Source organism: Rousettus aegyptiacus, unplaced genomic scaffold, assembly GCF_014176215.1.
Source record: "Rousettus aegyptiacus isolate mRouAeg1 unplaced genomic scaffold, mRouAeg1.p scaffold_m13_p_9, whole genome shotgun sequence".
NCBI classification, from domain to species: Eukaryota; Metazoa; Chordata; class Mammalia; order Chiroptera; family Pteropodidae; genus Rousettus; species Rousettus aegyptiacus.
Window position 1 is genome coordinate 38,758,155 of NW_023416312.1, and position 20,790 is coordinate 38,778,944.

Below are 20,790 nucleotides of genomic sequence, written 5' to 3' on the forward strand. Positions count from 1 at the left end.
AGTGAAAAATAAAGAAAGTGTAAGGAGTTACACTTATACCAGAAAAAAATTATTTTAAGCCCTAAATGGTAACCAGATACAGGGAATATCATTATATAATAATGAGGGGGCGAATCCATCAAGAAGATGTAACAATTGCAAACATATTCATATCCAGCATTGGAACACTTAAATATATTAAGCAAAAGAAAACAGATATGAAGGGAGAAACAGACAATAATACAATAATACTAAGGGACTTCACTATCCTACTTTAAATGATAGAAAAATGATCCAGACAGAAAATCAAAAAGGAAACGATGTACTTGAGCCATACTTTAGACTACTATTGGGTAAAATGTTCTATAGATGTGTTAGGTTAATGTATGTTTCAAGGCCATTTCTCTTTATCTTTTTTTAAAATTTATTTTTATGGTGACATTGGTTAAAGAAATCCAGTAAGTTTCAGCTGTACATTTTAACAGTAAGGCATAAATATATTTACATTGTGTGTTCACCTCTCATAGTTAGATTTCATTCTGTTACCACACATCTGACTACTTTAACCAGATCTATCTCCTACTTTCCCCCTTCCTCCTCCTCTCTGGTAACCACTAGTCTATTGTCCATGTCCATGATTCTCTGTTGGTTTGTCCTCTTCATTTGTTGCTTTTAGGTTTATACCCCATGTATAAGTGATATCATGTGATTTTCAACTTTTTTTGTCTGACTTATTTCGCTTAGCATGATTGTCTTAAGGTCCATCCATGTTGTCACAAATGGCAGTATTTCATCTCTTCTTATGGATGAGTAATATTCCACTGTATATATGTACCACCACTTCTTTAGCCAATCATCTACCATAGGACACTTGGGTTGCTTCCATGTCCTGGCCTCTGTGAATAATGTTGCTATGAACATCGGTATGCAAATATCATTTCGGAAATGGGTATTTAGGTCTTTGGGGTAAATACCCAGTAGAGGAATTGCTGGGTAATATGGTAGATCAATTCTTAGTTTTTTGAGGAACTTCCATACCATTTTCCATAGTGGCTATACTAATTTGCAGTCCCACCAGCAGTGTATGATGGTTCCTTTTTCTCCACATCCTCTCCAACATTTGTTATTACTTGTACTGTTGGTTATAGCTATTCTAACAGGTGTGAGATGGTATCTCATTGTGGTTTTGATTTGCATTTCCCTAATAGCTAGCGATGTTGAGCATCTTCCCATATATTTGCTGGCCATTTGCATATCCTCTAAGGAGAAGTGTCTGTTCATGTCCTCTACCTATTTTTTGATTGGATCCTTTGGTTTTTCATTGTTATTGAGTCGTATGAGTTTTTTGTATATTTTGGATATTAGGCCCTTATTGAACATGTTGCTTGCAAATATATTTTTCCATTCAGATGGTTGTCTCTTTACCATGTTGAAGATTTCTTTTGCTGAGGAGAAGCTTTTTTAGTTTGATATAGTCCCATTCATTTATTTTTACTTTTGCTTCCCTCACCTTTGAGGTCAAATTCATAAAACCCTCTTTAAGTCCAAGGTCCTTGAGTTTAGCTCCTATGTTTCCTTCTATACATTTTATTGATTCCAGTCTTATATTCAGATCCCTAATCCATTTTGAGTTATTTTGGTGTGTGGTGATAGACAACAGTCCAGTTTAATTCTTTTGCAGGTGGCTTTCCAGTTTACCATTTATCGAAGAGGCTTTCATTTCTCCACTACATGTTTTTGGCTTTTTTGTTTCAAATTATTTGCCTCTATAAACATGAGTTTACTTAGGACTTTTGATTCCATTCCACTGGTCCATGTGACTGTTTTTCTGCCAATACTACACTGTTTTGGTTATTGTCACTGTGTAGTATAATTTGAAGTCAGGCAGAGTGATACCTCCAATGTTATATTGAATAACAGTGTCCATTAGGGGAAAGCCTTGCCTTGTTTCTGATCTTAGAGGGAAGGTTTTTAGTTTTTTATCATTAAGAATAATGTTGGCTGAGGATTTGTCATAGATGGTCTTCATTATGTTAAGGTACTTTCCTTCTATACTGATTTTGTTAAGTGTTTTGATCATAAATGGATGCTATATCTTGTCGAAAGCTTTTTCTGCATCTATCAATATGATCATATGATTCTTATTTTTTAATTTGTTTATGTGGTGTATCACATTAATTGATTTGCATATGTTGAACCATCCCTGTGCTTCTGTTATGAAGCCCACTTGATCTTGATGTGCAATCTTTTTAATTTGTTGCTGTATTCGATTCACTAGTATCTTATTTAGGATTTTTGCATCTGTGTTCATGAGAGATATTGGTCTGTAGTTTTCTTTTTGTGTGTTATCTTTACCAGATTTTGGTAGCAAGGTAATATTGGCCTCATAAAATCAGTTGGGAAGTACTGCCTCCTCTTCAATTTTTTGGAAGACTTTGAGGAAAATAGGTATTAACTCTTCTTTGAATGTCTGGTAAAATTCACTGGTGAAGCTATCTGGTCATGGACTTCTACTTTTTGGTAGGTTTTCGATGATTGTTTTAATTTTCATACTGCTGATTGGTCTATTTAGGTTTTCCAGGTCTTCTTGGTTCAGTGTAGGAAGACTGTATTTTTCTAAGGACTAGTCTATTTCTTCTAGGTTATTAAATTTCTTATTATATACTTTTCCATAGTATTCTTGTAAGATCCTTTGTCTTCCTGTGGCATATGTTGTAATTTTCCCTCTTTCATGCCTGATTTTGTTTATTTGTGCCTTTTCCATTTTCCCTTTAATGAGTCTAGCCAGAGTTTATCAATTTTATTAACCTCAAAGAACCAGCCCTTTTTGCATTTATTTTTTCTATTGTATTTTTTGGTCATTTTCAATTTCATTTATTTCTGCCCAAATTTTGATTATTTCTTTTCTTCTGTTGACTTTAGGCTTCATTTGTTCTTTTTCTTATTTTTCTCTTTTTTTATGATGAAGTGTTAGGTTATTTAGGCTCATTCTTGTTTTTAGAGATAGGCTTTTAATGATATGTACTTTCCTCATATAACTGTATTTGCCAGTCTCAAAAGTTTTGATATGGTGTACTACCATTATCATTCATTTTTATGTTCTCTTGATCTCTCTTTTTATTTCTTCTCTGACCCAGTTATTCTTCAGTAGCATGTTGTTTAATCTCCATGTATTTGTGGTTCTTCCTGCTTTCTTTATATGGTTGATATCCAATTTCGAAGCATTATGATCAAAGAATATAGTGGGTGTGATTTCACCCCTCTTATATTTGTTGAGGCTATCTCTGTATCCCAGAATGTGGTCGATTCTTGAGATTTTAGTACCATGTGCACTAGAGAAGAATGTATAAGCATCTGTTTGGGGATGGAAGGCTCTGTAAATGTCATTTATGTCCGGTTGGTCTAATGTGTCATTTAAGGATGTCATTTTCTTATTGATTTTCTATTTGGATGATCTGTCCACATTTGACAGTGGGGAATTTAGGTCACCTACTACAATAGTGATTTGGTCTTTTTCTCTTTTTAGTTATGTTAGTAACTGCTTTACATATCTCATCACTCCCTGATTGGGACCATAGATATTAACAAGTGTTATGTCTCCTTGGTGTATGATTCCCTTTATCATTATGAGGTGTCTCTCAGTATCTTTCTTTACCTTTTTTACTTTGAAGTCTATTTTGTCTGATATTAGTACCCTTACACCCACTTTTCTCTGAATGCCATTTACTTGAAATAGCATTTTCCACCCTTTCACTTTGAGTCTATATTTGTCTTTGGAGTTGAGGTGTGTCTCCTGGAGGCAGTATATGGTTAAGTTTTATTTTTTAATCCATTCTGCAACTCTGTGTCTTTTTATTAGTGAGTTCAGTCCATTTACGTTTAGTTTTATTACTGAAATATGAAATCTTCTTATAGCTGTTTTATCTTTTGCTTTCTCATAGCTTGGCATTTCCATTGCTTCCTCATCCTTGTGTTTCTTTTTTTTTTCATTTTGGTTGGGTTTTGTGGGCTTTCCCTCTGGTCCTTTTTGTTTTATGCTATATACTTCAGTTCTGAGTCTTTAGCGTGTGGTTACCATTATGAGCATATAGAGGATATATAGAGGATAGCTATATATACATTTTTTTTCTTCTGCGTGTGCCTTGTATCCATTCTGCTTTCTGAATCTGAATATTTGGATCCTCCCCTTTTCTGTTATTGTTGTCTTAATCTCTCCCTATGTATACTGAACATTCATTACTATCTTGCAATAGCATATCTCTTCTTATGATTAAACTTATAATGCCCTGTTCTTAGTAAGGATTGCACTCCTCTTCTAACTGCCTGCTAGTCGCCTTGCTCCTAGTTAAGTATTTCTTTTGTCATTTTATTTTAGGTGAGCTGATCCCTTTTAGTATTTTATTTAATACAAGCCTCATAGTAGAGAATTCCCTCAATTTTGGATGTCTGGAAAGGTCTTTATTTCTCCTTCATATCTTAAGGAAAGTTTTGCTGGGTAAATTATATCCTGGTAGTTTCTTTCATTTAATAGTTTGAATATTGGATCCCACTCCTATCTGGCTTTTAAAGTTTATGCCGAGAAGTCCAATGATAAGTTAATGGGTTTTCCATTATAAGTTACCATCTTCTTTTCCCTGGCAGCCCTGAGAATTCTGTCTTTGTCATTGATTTTGGACCATTTTAATACAATGTGACTTAGAGAAGCCCTTTTTGGGTGAGATAATTGGGTGTTCTGTTGATTTCTTGAATTCCAAGCTCCAGTCCATTCTTTAGATTTGGGAAATCCTTGTCAATTATTTGTCTGAAAATGCTTTCTAGTCCCTGCTCCTTTTCCTCACCTTTAAGAATGTCCTTTTTTATTATGTTTCCTCTCCTGCTGTTATCAGCTTATTCGTGTATATCCATTTCATTATTTTTCATTCTTTAGTTTCGTTCTGCTTCATTCTGATTTTTTTCTAGATTTCTGTCTTCAATATCTCTGATCCTTTCCTCCATTTGGTCAACTCTATTTCCCAAGCTTGCTATTTCATTTTTCACTTTTTTCAGTGTGATCTTCATCTCCAGAAATTCTACTTGGTTCTTTTTGAGGTTTTCAATCCCCTTGGTAAAGAACTCATTCTGCTCATCTAGTTGTTTTTTTCAATTCCTGAAATTGTTGATATGGGTTTTTTTGGATCTCATTGAGTTTTTTCAGAAGTACCATCCTAAATTCTCTGTCTTTTAAGTCACATATTTCTATATTTTTAGGCTTATTTTCTAAAGATTTTTCTCTTTTTTTCTGAGCTGCCTCGTCTCCTTGTTGTTCATGGTGTTTAATGGACTATTTCTCTGCTTGGGCATCAATAGAAATATATACTGCTTTTTCTCCAGAATTAAGATTTATTATATAAAGATCTCTTTTTAGCCTGTTGCATAGAATGTGTCTTTCTTTTGGTATCCAGTAGGTGGCATCTTGAATCCCTGATTTACATAAAACCTTAATGATGACATTTTTTTCCTTATAGATATCTAATTATGCTCACTACTCTCAGTCTCAGTCAGTGTCAGTATTAGTAACAATTTTGGTAGTGTTTTCTGAGATTCCCCTGGAGCTTGGCAATATGTGGTCTTGAAGATATGGAAGAAGGAGCCCTCTGGGTTTGTGGATGGGGCCTGCCGCTCAGCCTTTCATTTTGCAACTGTGGCATATCATAAACAACTGTTGTTTCTCCACCATTCCCACTTCTCTGCTATCTTCCATGATTCCTGGGCACAGCCACTGGCTTCAGGGAGCTCACAATTCCCCCAGGCAGGGTTGTTGAGGGAACACACTGTACCTTCTCTCCTCTTTTTCCTTCTACAAGGTTCTCCAGCTGTGAGATTCAGCATCTTTGTTTCTCCCAGTCAACTGCCTGACTCCCCAGATTCTGACCTGTGGTAGCTCTTATGCACAGATCCCATGCTCAGATATGCTAGTGTGCATTTGGGGTGTTTTTTGTTGAGTTTTAGATGTTTGGCTTATTGTTGTTTTATGGAGAAAGATTTGGGAACATTTCTCACTTCACCACATTTCTGAAGTCCATTTTTTTCTGACAACAGTCGGATGCAACTAGAAAGCAATATAAGGAGAGCTTAAAAAAAACCCTGCAAATATGTGAGAAGTAAACAACACATGCTTGAACAACCAATTGATCAAAGATATAATAGAAAGGGAAATAAAATATTATCTCAAACAATTCAAAATTGTAATGCAGCATACTAAAACATATCAGATGCTGTAAAAGGAGAGAGAAGTTTATAGTCATAAATGCATATATTAAGAAATGAGAAAGTTCACAAATAACCCAATTCTTCACCTCAAGGAACTAGAAAATGAAGAGCAAATTAAATCCAAAGTTAGCAATAGACTGAAAATAAAGATCAGAATGGAATTAAAATAGACAAGAAAAACATTTTAAAATGTCAATGAAACTAAAAGCTAGGTTGTCAAAAAGATAAACAAAACTGACAGACCTTTAGCAATACAAAGTATGAAAAACAGAAAGGGTCAAATAAAATCAGAAATGAAAGTGGAGAAATTACAACTGACACTACAGAAATAGTATCATAAGAGACTACTATGAAAAGTTATACACTAACAAATTAGGTAAGATGCAAGAAATATATAAGTTCCTAGAATTATTCAACCTACTGAGACTGATTCAGGAAGAAACAGAAAGTCTAAATAGACCAATAATGAGTAAGGGGATTGAATGATCAAAAACCTCCCAGTAGAGAAAATTCAAGGAATAGATGGTTTCACAGGTGAATTTTATCAACCATTTAAAGAAAAATTAATGTCAATCTTTCTCAAATTCTTCCAAAAAACTGAAGAGAAAAAAAACCCTTTAAATTAATTATGCAAGGGAGCATTACCCTGATACCAAAGCTGGAGAAGGAAACTGTAATAAAACTATAGATCATTATGCCTAAGGAACATACATCCAAATTTTCTCAACATAATATTAAGAAACTGAATTCATGAATTCATTAAAAGGTTTATACACCATGACCAAATGGAATTTATTCCTGGGATGCAAGGATATTTCAACTTATGGATATCAGTAAATTTGATACAGAACATTAATAAAATGATAAAAAATCATGTAATCCGATCATGTAATCAGTTAATAGATGCAGAAAAAGTTTTTTTCTGGTTTTATTGAAATATAATAGAAAATTAGTGGCTCATATTTATATTGTACAACTCAATGAGGTTCTTTTTTCAATTAAGTTGGCATATAATAATACGCCATTTCAGTTGTATAGTGTAGTGATCAGAGATCCACATAATTCGAAAGTGATAACCCCACTAAATATAGTTCCCCTCTTCCCCCTTACATATTTATTACACTAGTAACCATCTTCCCCATGCTACATTCTATATCTCCACATCTATTCTGCAACTATTTATTTGAACCTTATAATCTCTTTGCCTTTTTTTCGTCATCCCCCAATCTCTCTTCCATCTAGTATCCCTTTAAATATTCTCTGTATCTATGAGCTTGTTTCTGTTTTTGTTGTTATTATTGTTTATTTTGTTCTTTAGATTCCACATGTATGTGAAATCCTGCAATATTTGTCTTTATCAATCTGACCCATTCATTCAGCACAATATCCTCTAGGTCCATCAAGGCAATATCTTTTTCCATCCCCTTCCTTGTAGTCTGTGTGTATCTTTTAATCTGAAGTGAGTCGCTTGTAGGCAGCATTTGTAGGGGCTTTTTTTTCTTATCCATTCAGCCACCCTTTCCTTTGGCTGGAGTACTTAATTCTTTCCCATCCGAGGTAGTCTTTGATAGATATGTAGTTATAACCATTTGTTTTATTTATGATTTTGATACATGATTTTTCTTCTTAAAGAAGTCCCTCCAACATTTGCTGTAATACTGGCTTGGTGCTGATGAATTCCTTTAGATTATTTTTGTCTGGAAAGCTCTTTATATGTCTTTCAACACTAAATGATAGCTTTGCTGGATACAGTATTCTTGGTTGTAGATTTTGGGTGTTCGTCGCGTTGAATATTTTGTGCCAAGCCCTTTTGTCCTGCAAATTTTCTTTTGAGTAGTCAGCCACCAGTCTCATGGGTGCACCTTTGTAGGTAACTAACTGCTTTTCTCTTGCTGCTTTTAAGTATCTCTCTTTACAGTTAACCTTTGACATTTTACTTATAATGTATCTGGATGTGGGCCTCTTTGGGTTCCTGGTTTTGGGGACTCTCTAAGCTTCCTGGGTTTTTATACCTATTTCCTTTATCAGGTTAGGAAAGTTTTCCATCATTATTTCTTCAAATATATATTCAACTTCTTGTTCTCCTTCTCCTTCAGGTACCCCTATGACCTGGATGTTTTTACATTTAATTTTGTCCCATAGGCTCCATAATTATTATTATAGTCATGGCTTCTTCTTTCTTGCCATTCTGATTGGGTGTCCTTGGCTTCCCCATTCTCTATATTGGTGGTCCAATCCTCTTCTTCATCCACTCTGTTGAGTCCTTCTAATATACACTTCATCTCAGATAATGTATTCTTCATTTCTGACTGGTTCCCTTTTATGATTTCCATTTCCATTTTTATGTTTTTTTATCTTTTTGTTGAAGTTCTCACTGAATTCATCTACACTTCCCCTAAGTTCATTGAGCATCTTTATAACCAGTGTTTCGAACTCTGCATCTATTAGGTTTCTTGACTCCATTATTCCTGGATCTCTGTTCTGTTTTCTCATATAGGTTCTGCTTCTTTGTCTTCCCATTTTGGCTGCCATCTGCATCTGTTTCTATGTACTAAGCAAAGTTCCTAAGTCTCCCGGTCTCATTAGTGTGGATTGGTTTTGTAGATGTCCACAGGCACAGTTGAGAGGGGTTCAGCTGCAGGCTAAATTTAGCCTCAGCCTGTGTCTCACCGGGGCCACCTGTTAAGATTCAGCAAGTAATCCACCGATTCTTTGCTTATAGTTGCCTCAAGAGTTAATTCCAGATGCCAAGGCCAGCTGCCACCAGTGTGGGCCTTGGAGCTGCTCAGCAGGGAGCACCTGACTTACTGAGGATATAACTGGATGTGGCTTGGCTAGGACATTGGGTTGGGGGAGGCAGAGTTTTAAGGAATCCTCTCAATGGAGCAACCATTGTTATCCAGTTTGATGATGTCTCAGCTATGATGGCATTGAGTCACACGGTGGGAGTAGGGAAGACTCAACAGAGGAATAATGGATACCTCCAGCACTTCTGCACAGGAGAAAGCCTCACCTCCAGCCCTCATTCCAACAACTCAGTGTCCCCTTGTAAGTCCCTGGTGCCCCAGAGCAGCCGACCAGGTTCTGGTGCTCAGAGTGATTGAGTCTGTCACTGCAAAATCCAGTTGCGAACACAGCCCATTTAAGAGAAGTCTGAAGTTGGCAACTGCAGCTGTCCTAGCTGCTGGCCCACTCAGCTGCTTGGAACCCGGTAGCACCATGTCTTCTCTCCCTCCCACCTCCTACTTTTGCAGAGTGATTACTTATTTCTCTCCCGAGTTGTAAGGTTTCTGTTCATCTAGACGCCAAGCAACTCTGCTTTCTGTTTGCTCTGTATTTCTGTCATAATTTTGATGTGGTCACAGTAGGGGATGAACAAAGACTCTATTGTCTATGCCATTTTGCTTGGGCTCTAAAAGTTAAAAAATTTTAAAGATATAAAGCTTGGCATCTATTACAAATATTTAAGAGGGTAAAATTATAGTTTTTATATGGGATTAAAATTAATTTGTTACCAGCTTAAAATAGACTGTTATAACTATAAGATATATAAGTGTCAGATATATAACCTCAAGAAAATAAGTATAAAATATGCATGAAAGGAAAAGAGAAGTGAATCAAAGTACATCACTACAAATGTTCAAGAAATCACAAAGAAATACAGCAAGAGAGGAAAATGGGTACAAAAGAACTATATGATCTATATAGAAACAATTAACAATAATTACTTTAAACCTAAATTATTAAACTCCCCAATCAAAATAGAGTCACAGAATGGATAAAAGCAATGAAAAGAAAAACACAATTCCTGCAAGAATCAACCACCTACTGTCTAAAAGAGATTCATTTTAGATTTAAGAATACACATAAGTTGTAAGTGCAGGGGTGCAAAAATAATGAACAAAAGAGACCAGGGATGTTTATGCTTATATTAGAAAAATTCATCTTTAAGTCAAAAATGATCACAAGTGGCAACAAAGATCACTATGCAATGGGAGAAGGAAGACTTCATCAAGAAGATAAAACAATTGAAAATATATATGTACCCATGTATATTACCCAAATCTGTAAAACATTGACAAATCTTAAAGAAAAAAAGTAGACATTAATAAAATAATAGTAGAAGTCTTCAATTCTTCATCTTCAACAATTGATAGACTATTCACTTAGAAAAATATATCTAGAAATAACACAGGGATCTAAGAGGACTACAAAGAACATTCCACAAAACAGCAACAGAATATATATTCTTCTGAAAAATATAGGGAACATTCTACAGAATAGATCACGTTTTAGGCCACATACCAATCTTAACACATTTAAAGATTGAAGTCATACCAAGAATGTTTTGTGAACACAATGAAATAAAACTAGAAGTCAATAACAGGAGGAATAGTGGGAAATACACAAATGTGTGGAAATTAAGCAACACACGCTTGTGCAATCAATGGAGCAAAGAAGAAATCAAAAGTCAAATCAGATAACATATTGAGACAAGTTAACATGAAAACACGATATACCAAAACTTATGATATGCTGCAAAACAAGTTCTAAGAAGAATCTCTACAGTAATAAACACCTACATTAAAAATATAAATATCAAATAAACAACCTAAGCTTACACCTCGAGGAACTAAAAAAGAACAAACTAAGACCAAAGTTGTCATAAGGAAACAAAATAATAGACATGAGAGCAGAAATAAATTAAAGAATAGAGAAGCAAAATAAAAATAATTGTTGAAACTAATAGTTTTTTCAGTTTTTTTTTATGAAGAAGAAAATTGACACACCCTCAGCTAGACTAAGGAAAAGAAAACAGAGAAGACTCATGTAAAATGAGAAACGAAAGAGGAGACATTACAACTGATGCCACAGAATTATAAAAGATCAAAAAATTTACTGTGAATAATAAAAGAACAAAACAATTGGATAACCTAAAAAAATGAATAGATTCTTAAAAACATACAACCTACCGAGACTGAATCATGGAGTAACATATCTGAACAGAACTGTAACGAAGAATATTGAATCTGTAATCAAAACCTTGCCAACCCAATGACATCAGCTAGATGGTGGAATAAGAAGTCTCCTGTTTATGTCCCCGTCAACAACAATAATTTGACAGCCATTCAGAGAAAAAAGTGTATTTATGGGAGCGTTGAGAGCAAGGTGGGAGATTGTAAAGCTCAGGTAGAGCCAAAAAATGGAAATCCACCCCCAGGTGACTGACTCACTGATTGTGATCCTGGCTACAGATCTGGAAACTGTTCCATACTCCTGTAGACTCAGCTTGGGAAGAGTTATGTCCACTAGTGTATAGGGTGAGTAGCTGGAAGACTTTGGGTCCTGGGAGTGTACCGTGAAGTGGCCTGTGAACCAGCTCTAGCCCCTCATGGCTGCAGTTCAGGTGGAGGTAAGCTCACTAATTATGGTCTGACTGCAGATCCTGAAAGGGTCCTGTAACTTGGCTCATCCCCCACCATCTATAGTCAAAGAGTAGTCCTGCCTGCTCAGGGACCTGATGGGAGCCACACCTCTTAGCTCACCTGGCCACAGATCTACATTCAAATAACCTGATTGCAGTCCCTGAAATGAACACTTGTCCAAGTGTCACCCTAGTGAACAAAGTCATGGAGGCACTCCACTCAAACCAGGGAGTAGACAAGATCTACACCTGTACAATTCCCTGCTAAGAGGTTTGCAAAGTATGAAACGCACTTCAGATGCAGTAACAGTCTCATGACCAACCCAGTAAAACTGCAATTTCAGAAAGAATCCTCTTAACTCAGGAAACTGAGTTGCCTGCCCAAACCAGTTTGTAAAGACTAGAAAGGATGTTTCTTCCTTCAAATATGCAGACACCAGTGGAAGTCTGCAAGGATCAAAAAGAACTGTGAAAACAAGACACCACCAAGGGAAAATAATACAGCTCCAGAAATACAGCACTAAAGAAATGAATGTATGTGAATTATCCAACAAATAGTTCAAAATAATTATCTTAAAAACTCAATGGAATAAAAATGAATACAGATAGACAAACAAAAGCAGGAAAACAATGCATGAACAAACTGAGATTTTAATGAAGAAATAGAAACCATAGAAAAAGAACCAAACAGAAATCCCGGAGCTAAAGAATACATGGAAAGAACCGAAAGGATATATAAAATTAGTTACTTAAAAGAATAAAAAAAGAAAGAAAAAACTATAAAGAAGAGTAAAGAAAGCCTACATGAATTATGAAATACCACAAAATAAATAAATATTTGCATAATGGGAGGTGCAAATGAGAAGAGAGATAAAGGAGCAGAAAGCTTATTAAAAATAATAGTTCAAACTTATAAAATATTGGAGAGATATGGATACCTAAGTACATGAAGCTCAAAGGATCCCAAGTACGACCAACCCAAATGAGATTACCTGGAATATATTATACTCAAAATGTTAAAAGTTAAAGACAAAAGCAGAAATTTAAACAGAGCAAAAATAAAACAACTTACCGCATGCAAGGGAACTCATACAAAGCTTTCAGTAGAGTTCTCAGCAGAAATCTTGCAGGCCAGGAGGGAGTAGTATTGTGGGGAGAAAAAAGGGGCTCTTTAATAAATCTTACAAGTCCAGTGACCAAAAATAACTTCACAAGGTGATCTGATTAGAAATTCCTAACTGGGCAGGTCCTGGTGAGTAGTCACACCCCAGGCATATAACTTCTTTAGTAAAGCTTTATCCTTGACTTAAGCAAGGCCTGTCCATTGTTTTTGTGCATCTAGGTTATCACACCTTTGAAATGCCTCCTTTTCAGATCCCGAGGTAGCATAACCACTCTCCAGAAAGAACATAATCTTGTTACCTTTCCTATAATTCAATCCCAGTCTTGTTTTCTCTCACCTTCATGAAATCTTCCTTCTCTTTTTAATTCCAAATTCATAAAAGAAACTTTAAGTTGTCATATTGGGAAGCGAAAATATATTTGCAAGCAACGCCTCTGGTAAGGGCCTAGTATCCAAAATATACATAGAACTCATACAACTCAATAACAAACAATCAATCAAACAAACAAACAAACGATCCAATCAAAAAATGGGCAGAAGTCCTGAACAGACACTTCTCCCAAGAAGACATAGAAATGGCCAACAAACATATGACAAGATGCTCATCATTGCTAGCTGCTACTAGAGAAATACAAATCAAAACCACAAAGAGATACCATCTCACACCTGTTAGAATAGCTGTTATCAACAGGACATGTAATAACAAGTGTGGTAGAGGATGCATAGAAAAAGAAACCCTCATAAACTGTTGGTGGGACTGCAAATTAGTACAGCTGTTATGGAAAACAGTATGGAGGTTCCTCAAAAAACTAAGAATTGATCTATCATATGATCCAGCAATCTCTCTACTGGGTATTTACCCCAAAGACTTGAAAACACATATCCAAAAAGATATTTGCACACCGACGTTCATAGCAGCATTATTCACAGTGGCCAGGACATGGAAGCAACCAAAGTGTCCTACAATAGATGATTGGATAAAGAAGCGGTGGTACGTATGTACAATGGAATATTACTCAGCCATAAGAAGAGATGAAATGCTGCCATTTGCAACAACAGGGATGGACCTCGAGATAATCATGCTAAGTGAAATAAGCCAGACAGAAAAAGCTGAAAACCACATGCTATCACTTATATGTGGGCTATAAACCTAAAAGCAACAAACAAACAGGACAAACCAACAGAGACACATGGGCATGGACAATAGACTAGGGGTTACAAGCAGGTGGGAGGGAGGGAGGAGGAGGGATGTAGATGGGGTAAAAGGGGTCAAATATGTGGTGACAGAAAAAAATCTAACTATGGGAGGTGAACACACGATGTTTATATATATATATATATATATATATATATATATATATATATATACACATACATACATACATACATACATATATGCCTTACTGTTAAATTGTACACCTGAAACTTATCAGATTTCATTAACCAATGTCATCATAAAAAGAAAGAAAGAAAGAAAGAAAGTTAGTTATACAACACAAAAATAAACAAAAACAATATGTGCAAAGGGGAAAACAACAACAACAACGACAACAACACTCCATTGCCCTCCTGTGACTGCTGTGTCAAGAGAATGGCACTTTGTAGATTATCTGAATCACTTCATGGATCCCCCTTCGCGTGGGAGGGCACACAACCACAGGTGCCAATTGGGATTTCTTTTTCCTCTTCTGTATTTGGAGCTATCTGCTCCCACACTATTATTGATTGTTTTGAAAAATTCTGTTATTTTGCTTTTTGTTTCTGGGTAGAGGCAGAGAGCATTTGGATTGCTGCGACATGTTTAATGAGGCTTTAATTACCCCCAATTTTGCAAACATGTTCTCTTCTGCAATAATTTTTGGGATTAATTTTGTTTGTTTCAGACCCAGGAAACTAGTGTCAACCTACAAATAAAAGGACTTTCAAAGTGAGAGGCAAGGATCATTTATGTGAGGTTAAAAAAAGAAAGAACACCTGCTCGGGAAGCACTGATTCAGGCAGAAGCCCAAATAGTGTTCTGATTAGGAGATAAAGGCAAGGGGTATTTATGAGAAAGGGAAGGGGGAAAATTACATGAATAGAAGGAAGGGATTTATTCTATTGGTGCACATGAGCTACCATGGCGATGCTAATTCTAAACAATATAAATTTAAAAAAAAATTTCAGTCCGGTAACCATCAGTCTGGTAGTCATAACATCTGTTTTTTTGTTGTCTTTGCAAACAGTTCTTTGGGACATAACGTCGTTTTAGGCACAAGCCAAACATTATTTTGTTCTGTTTTAACATTCCAAGGCACTTCCTCTGGGGTGGCAGCTCTGGCTCCATTTTAAAGTGGTTCCATTTATATTATTATTATAAATATTACTATTATTATTATTATTCTAATTTTTTCCCCTTTAGATCAAGATCTTTCCTTGAAAGCATCGCTGATCAATCATTGGAGAGCAGCATTGATCAGTTATTAAAAGCATCATTGGTCTTTCATTGTTGGGATGGCTCATTCAGGGTGTGTTATATCCTCATCGGTCCTTTGTTGTCAGGAAGGTTCATTTCTGGTATGTCATGTGCCACACAAGAGGGGAAGTGGTTTTCTTGGGAAGTGGGAGCCTTAGGCCACATTTGAACCACAAGAGTGCCAGAACAGAGGAAGGCTTTATTATCATGTTTCTTTAAGGGCAAACACCTTCTGTAGTTTCTTGAGGCTTCTCATATGAAGCCTCATAGGCCGTAGTGATCATCTCAAAATGTTGAGCAACGATTATTAGAGTAGCGCCTTTATAACATCGAGCTATGCAAAACAAAGTTTTATAACAGCAACAAATTTCTATAATAACAAACAAAATGCTAAGTCCAATTTACAGAATGGATCTGAACCAGTAGGCAATACCTGAGGGCAGTATTAAAGAATCATGAGATGTCAGCGGACATTGTATTTAATCATTTGGTTTGTGCCAGATTTTATTTAGTTCCATCTTCATTTCACCAGAGGTGTTTTATCTGAGCACAGCAAGAAGTATTAACAACAAAGCAAGTCCCACCTTGCTTAGCTAGGATATGGTCAATCAAGAGTAATTTTATTGTCTAATATAACTCGTGCCAGAAAATTTAAATACTTTTCCTGGCTGGCTATTGCAGTGGTAGTCCTTGCAGTACCGCTAAGGTTTTTGAAAAGTTTCTAATCATGTATTTATTCATCGAAATGTCTGCCCAAGAAAAAAGTATGGTTTCAAATCTGGTACCTTTACTGGGTTTGACATCACCAGATTGAGTTATTTTTTTCCTGTCAGAAATTAAGGGGGGGGGGTGGGGGAGAGAAGAAAATAATATTTATTTTAAGTGTGTGGTTGGCCTCTCATATTATTTGTGAGATTGGAAGCAACAGAAGTAAAGGGGGGGGGAAGGAATAATGAAGGTGTAGGTTATACAGGACTGGTCTGGAATTTGGAGTTAGTTGTCCACAACAGATGTTATCTGCTTCAGTTCCTAGTAAATTTAAATTTCAAATCTTCTGTTGGTTGAACAGCCCAGTTGGGTTCAAGAGCTCTCTTTAAATGGGAATCATGAATCCAAGAGTTCACATTTTTAAATTTAGTCATAAATGGCTTAGTTACGATACCTGAAATTTTGGAGTTTTCGACTCCAGGGGCTCCCTGGAGGCCTGAGTGAATGGAGTTGCAGCAGGCACTCCCTGAGTCGGCCTGGGGCACAAGGCTCTCGGGGCACCCTGGGGACTGGCAGGCTGGTGCTACAGCTAATGCTGGGTGCCCTCGTGGGTCGGCTGACTGGTGCTGCAGCTAATGCAGGGCGAGGTGGCCCGGGTGCGGGTGCGCTGTGCAGGGTGGCTGGAGCACTGGGACTAGGCTCCCATAGCGCTATCTAGGTGGAGGAGGAATGTAGACCAGGGCGTTTGCCAGCTTCTCAGATCCAGGAGAGTTCCCGCAGTATCCCACACATTTGGCAGGCGCTTTGGTGTTAGAAAATGGATTGTTTTCACATATAGTCTGGGTGCCCTTTAAATCACTGTTTTATTACTGTGCCTCAGCAGGCAAGTCTGGCCTGCGTGCCCCTCAATGATATCCCTCCCCACTGCAGCTTTCCCCATAGGGGTGGGGTTCCCGTGGCTACCTCATTTCAGTCTAATATAATACTCCTGTCCTTCTCTATGTGGTCCCTCTCCAGTTTGCAGTGCAGAAGCTGTTCAGTGTGTGTGTGTGTGTGTGTGTGTGTGTGTGTGTGTGTGTGTGTGTGTCAGTGGAAGAGGTGAGCTCAGGGTCTTCCTACCCCACCATCTTGGACCCAGCTCCAAGACGTTATTTTAAATTCAGGTATCCAAGTACTGGTTCCTTTAACCGGGAGCCAACCCCATCATTATCTAGGTCACCTGTGTTTCCTCTCTCAGCAGAGCACTCACTCCATTGTGCAGTCATTGCCAGTTTTGTCTCACTCTCCATTAGATTGTGGGCTCCTTGAGAGAAGGGACCATCTTCTTCGCCATGATGCAACTCCTTGATAAAAGAAACCATCTTCTTCACCATGAGTCTGGCACAAACGGGCGCTCAAATATTTGCCGAGTGAGTAATCTCTACTGCTTCTGCTCCAATCGATTGAGGATATTTAGCCATACTGAATGATTGAATAGACACTTTTCAAATCCCTTATGCTAGTCGATAACATGGTTTAATTTGCCTCAACATTAAAACAAGAATATTACTTTGATTTTGCTATTGTTAATCTAATTTCCTTAATTTGTAAAATGAGGTTTTAAAGACCCACATTGGCTTCAAATTTGTTAATTACCTCCCCCCTCCCCCGCAAGCCCAACCCTTGCTTCCCATCCACAACCCCCACTACATGTTCAAATGAAAAACCAGGATAGGGAAGTCAGAGCTTCTTTGATGGGAAAGGGCCAGAGTTGGGCTGAATTTCACTTGCTCGGCCTTCCAGGAATCCTCCACAGACCCCCTGAATGGACTCAGCATAAAAGACAGATGGTACCTGTGGTCCAGATGTTTCCTTTCAGCTCCAGAGACACTCATGACAACAATTATACCTGCTTCCATGCCCATTTTCCTTTTTTCCCTTTTCACCCCCGTTTTTTCCCCGGCTTTATTGAGATATAATTGACATATAGCGTATAAATTTAGAATGTACGATATGGTTTTTTTGATGCATGTATTTACTGTGAAATGTTTACCAAGATAAAGATAATTAACACATCCTATACCTCATATAATTACTATTCTGCTGTTGTTGTCATGGTGAGAACATTGAAGTTGTACTCTCATGGCCACTTTTGAGTATGCAAAACAGTACTGTTAACTATAGTCGCCATGCTGTACATTAGGACCCTGGAACTTATTCATCTTATAACCGAAGGTTTGTGCCTTTGACTGACATCTCTCCATTTCCCCCATCCTCTAGCCCCTCATGTCCATTTTCTTTAAAATACTTAAATGGTATTATTGAAAGAAAAAAAATTAAAAGGCAAAATCTGTTTCCAGAGAGCCAAGTTTTCTTGCTTGTCATGGTGTTTTGCTCAGTTTTTTTGTGTTTTGCCTCAGAGAGTACCTAAGCAGTAAGTGTGGGTAGATGGGCCCACCCTCCAGACTTATTGCTCAAATGGCAGGACAGGGGAAAAGGATGAGAAAGAAAACGATGGGGACACTTCTTCTCTCTGTGTGTCTTCTAAGCCTTTAGAATAACTTGAGAAGTTCAATCCATAAGCCCGGAATTAGTCTTAAGTTTGTGACTTGTGAAAAGAAGAAGAGGTATGATGTTTGCGAAGCCCAGTTCTGGTGGGAGGGGGGAAGGGGGGAGTCCGAACGGACTGTCTCAGTACAATTATGTGCTGGCAGGCTTTAAAAAATCAGACAACTGCGATAACAGAAAAAATCACTGCGAAATGATTTATTGAGAAAATGACCACTTGGGTGAGTAACATCACACGGCAATGTCAGATAATCTTTGTTTTTGCATTAAATATAAAAATATGTTTAAAAATACTTCAACTAATTCACCTGGGGATGCAGAACAGCTGTGGTCCTGGTCAGGTGTTTAAAAAGAATAGATTCAGAGGCATGTGTGCTTGTCTGGATGTGTGCGTGTGAGAGAGTGTGTGCACAGAAAGTACTGAAGCAGCTGGTAAGAGGGAGTTTAGATATAGATGTTGTAGTTTACCCCCAAACCTTGGGGCAGGGGCATGCAGTTTTTTCTCAGGGCACAAGTCTGACAATCAATAATGGATGTTTGGACTGCGTAGTGCCAAGGGGCACCATCTCCTCAAGGGGACATCGCCTGCAGCCCAGGCCAGGGAGTCCCTGGGGAGGGAGTCGGGCTGTTACTCCGCCTGAGCCGTGGCGGGGGCATCCACGACTGCGGGGCTGCTCTTCTTCTTGGCAACACGAGCGGGTGCAACGCGAGCTTCGGCAGGGCCCTGGCGGATCTTGCCCTCTGCTCCTTCCGGGATGGGGAGGCGGGATCCGCAGCATGGCGGGGGCCTCTGCTGCAGGCCTCCAGCAACGCGGCCGCTCTCCTTGTCCTTTGATGTCAGCTCCTCGGAGATGCCGGGTGAGGGTTTAGGACCAGGAGCGCGGCCTCGGCCCCTAGGGCGACTCAGCCGGTAGCTGAGGCCGGGCCTCCGCGCCGGCGGTGCGCCCTGGGGCCTTGCGGCAGGGGCGGGCCCAGGCAGGTGGGCGGCCTGCAGGCCGCGGTCGGGAGCGAGGATCGAGGGGAGGCCGGGCACGGCCTGGGCCCTGCGGAAGGGCGAGCAGCGCCGCCGTTGGTCTGGGGAGAGGCTGGGCAGGCGGCGCCTCGGACCCCGGGTCACGGTGAAGCCGTCGCCGCCGCCCTCGCCTTCATCGACGTCGTCCTCGGCGCCCTGGTGACGGCGAGGCTGAGGCGTGCGGCGGCAGATGTAGAAGCCGCGGCGGACGCCGGAGCGGTTGGCGGCGAAGCGGCTGCCCTCCACTGGGGCGCCCGCTGGCCCGGTCACGTTAGCGGCCTCGGTGCCTCGCTCGCCCAGCACCACGTCGAACTCCACCGTCTCGCCGTCGCCCACGCTGCGTTGGTACTTGTGAGGGTTGTTCCGGGCGATGGCCGTGTGGTGCACGAACACGTCCTCCTCCCTATCGTGTCTGCGGATGAAACCGTACCCTTTCTTCACATTAAACCACTTCACGGAGCCACGCACCCCCTTGGAGACGACCTTCTCGGGCGCCTTTTTCCTGGCGCCCGCCGCCGTGGGGGCCTCAGAGGTCGCGTCGCCGCTGAGGTTGCTGGCCACCACGGCCCGGGGAGAATCTCCACTTCCCAAGGGCAAGTGATCTTTCCGCGTGGCTTGAGGGGAGACTGAGGTGGCCCCCTTCCAGAGGGTGGCCTCTCCTGCTTCACTCATGAGGCCTTCTTTTCTCTTATTTCTCAAAGAAATATGCGGGAACTCTGTCCCGGGGCGGGGCGTGGGGGGGGTTGGGCGGGGTGGGGATTTGAGGGAGGGGATAGTTCTGCAGGCGGGAGCCTAGCTCTGGGCTGAGGCGTCTCCTGGGGCAACAGGGCTGCTGCGGTGACGTCTCAATGGGGGGGGGGGTGGGGAGATGGCGGGGGAGGGGAAGGTCCTGGACCGGGCTTTAATGGGGACGGAGCAGGTGGGCTCTGCCACGTACACCTGGCACTACGTCACAGCACCTCTTGGTCCCCCATTGGAGAAGGGGCACACACGAAGCTCTAGCGAGTGGTCTTCTTGAAGACCCTGTTGCTTGCTTGAGTGGATGTGAAAGAGGACACACCTTCCATCTCTCTCCCTTGGTTGGGGAGATTCACAACCTCCTAAGGGCACTGTCTCACAAAACCCTGGTCCTCTTCCAACCCCTTGTGTGCAATCTATATGAGTGAGACATTTTGTGTCACTTGAGACAAAATAACAACCATGTGAAATTAAGACCCAATTAAAGAAGCCAGCTGTGTTTTATTTTTGTTTGTTTCTTTGTTTTGCTTTCCTGCAGAGGGACAGAGGAAACC

General features: G+C 39.5%; 1 protein-coding gene and 1 pseudogene across 1 annotated transcript; one reads left to right on the forward strand and one right to left on the reverse strand.

Annotated features, from left to right (window-relative positions):
• The window catches only part of LOC107506548, a 43,834-nt pseudogene extending 26,426 nt beyond the window's left edge, over positions 1 to 17,408 (forward strand).
• Positions 17,409 to 19,114: 1,706 nt separating this feature from the next.
• Positions 19,115 to 20,170, reverse strand: LOC107501732 (Y-box-binding protein 3-like). The gene has a single exon (XM_016128215.2). The coding sequence runs from the start codon at positions 20,168 to 20,170 to the stop codon at positions 19,115 to 19,117; it is 1,056 nt and encodes a 351-aa protein (XP_015983701.2).
• Between the last annotated feature and the right edge of the window lie 620 nt (positions 20,171 to 20,790).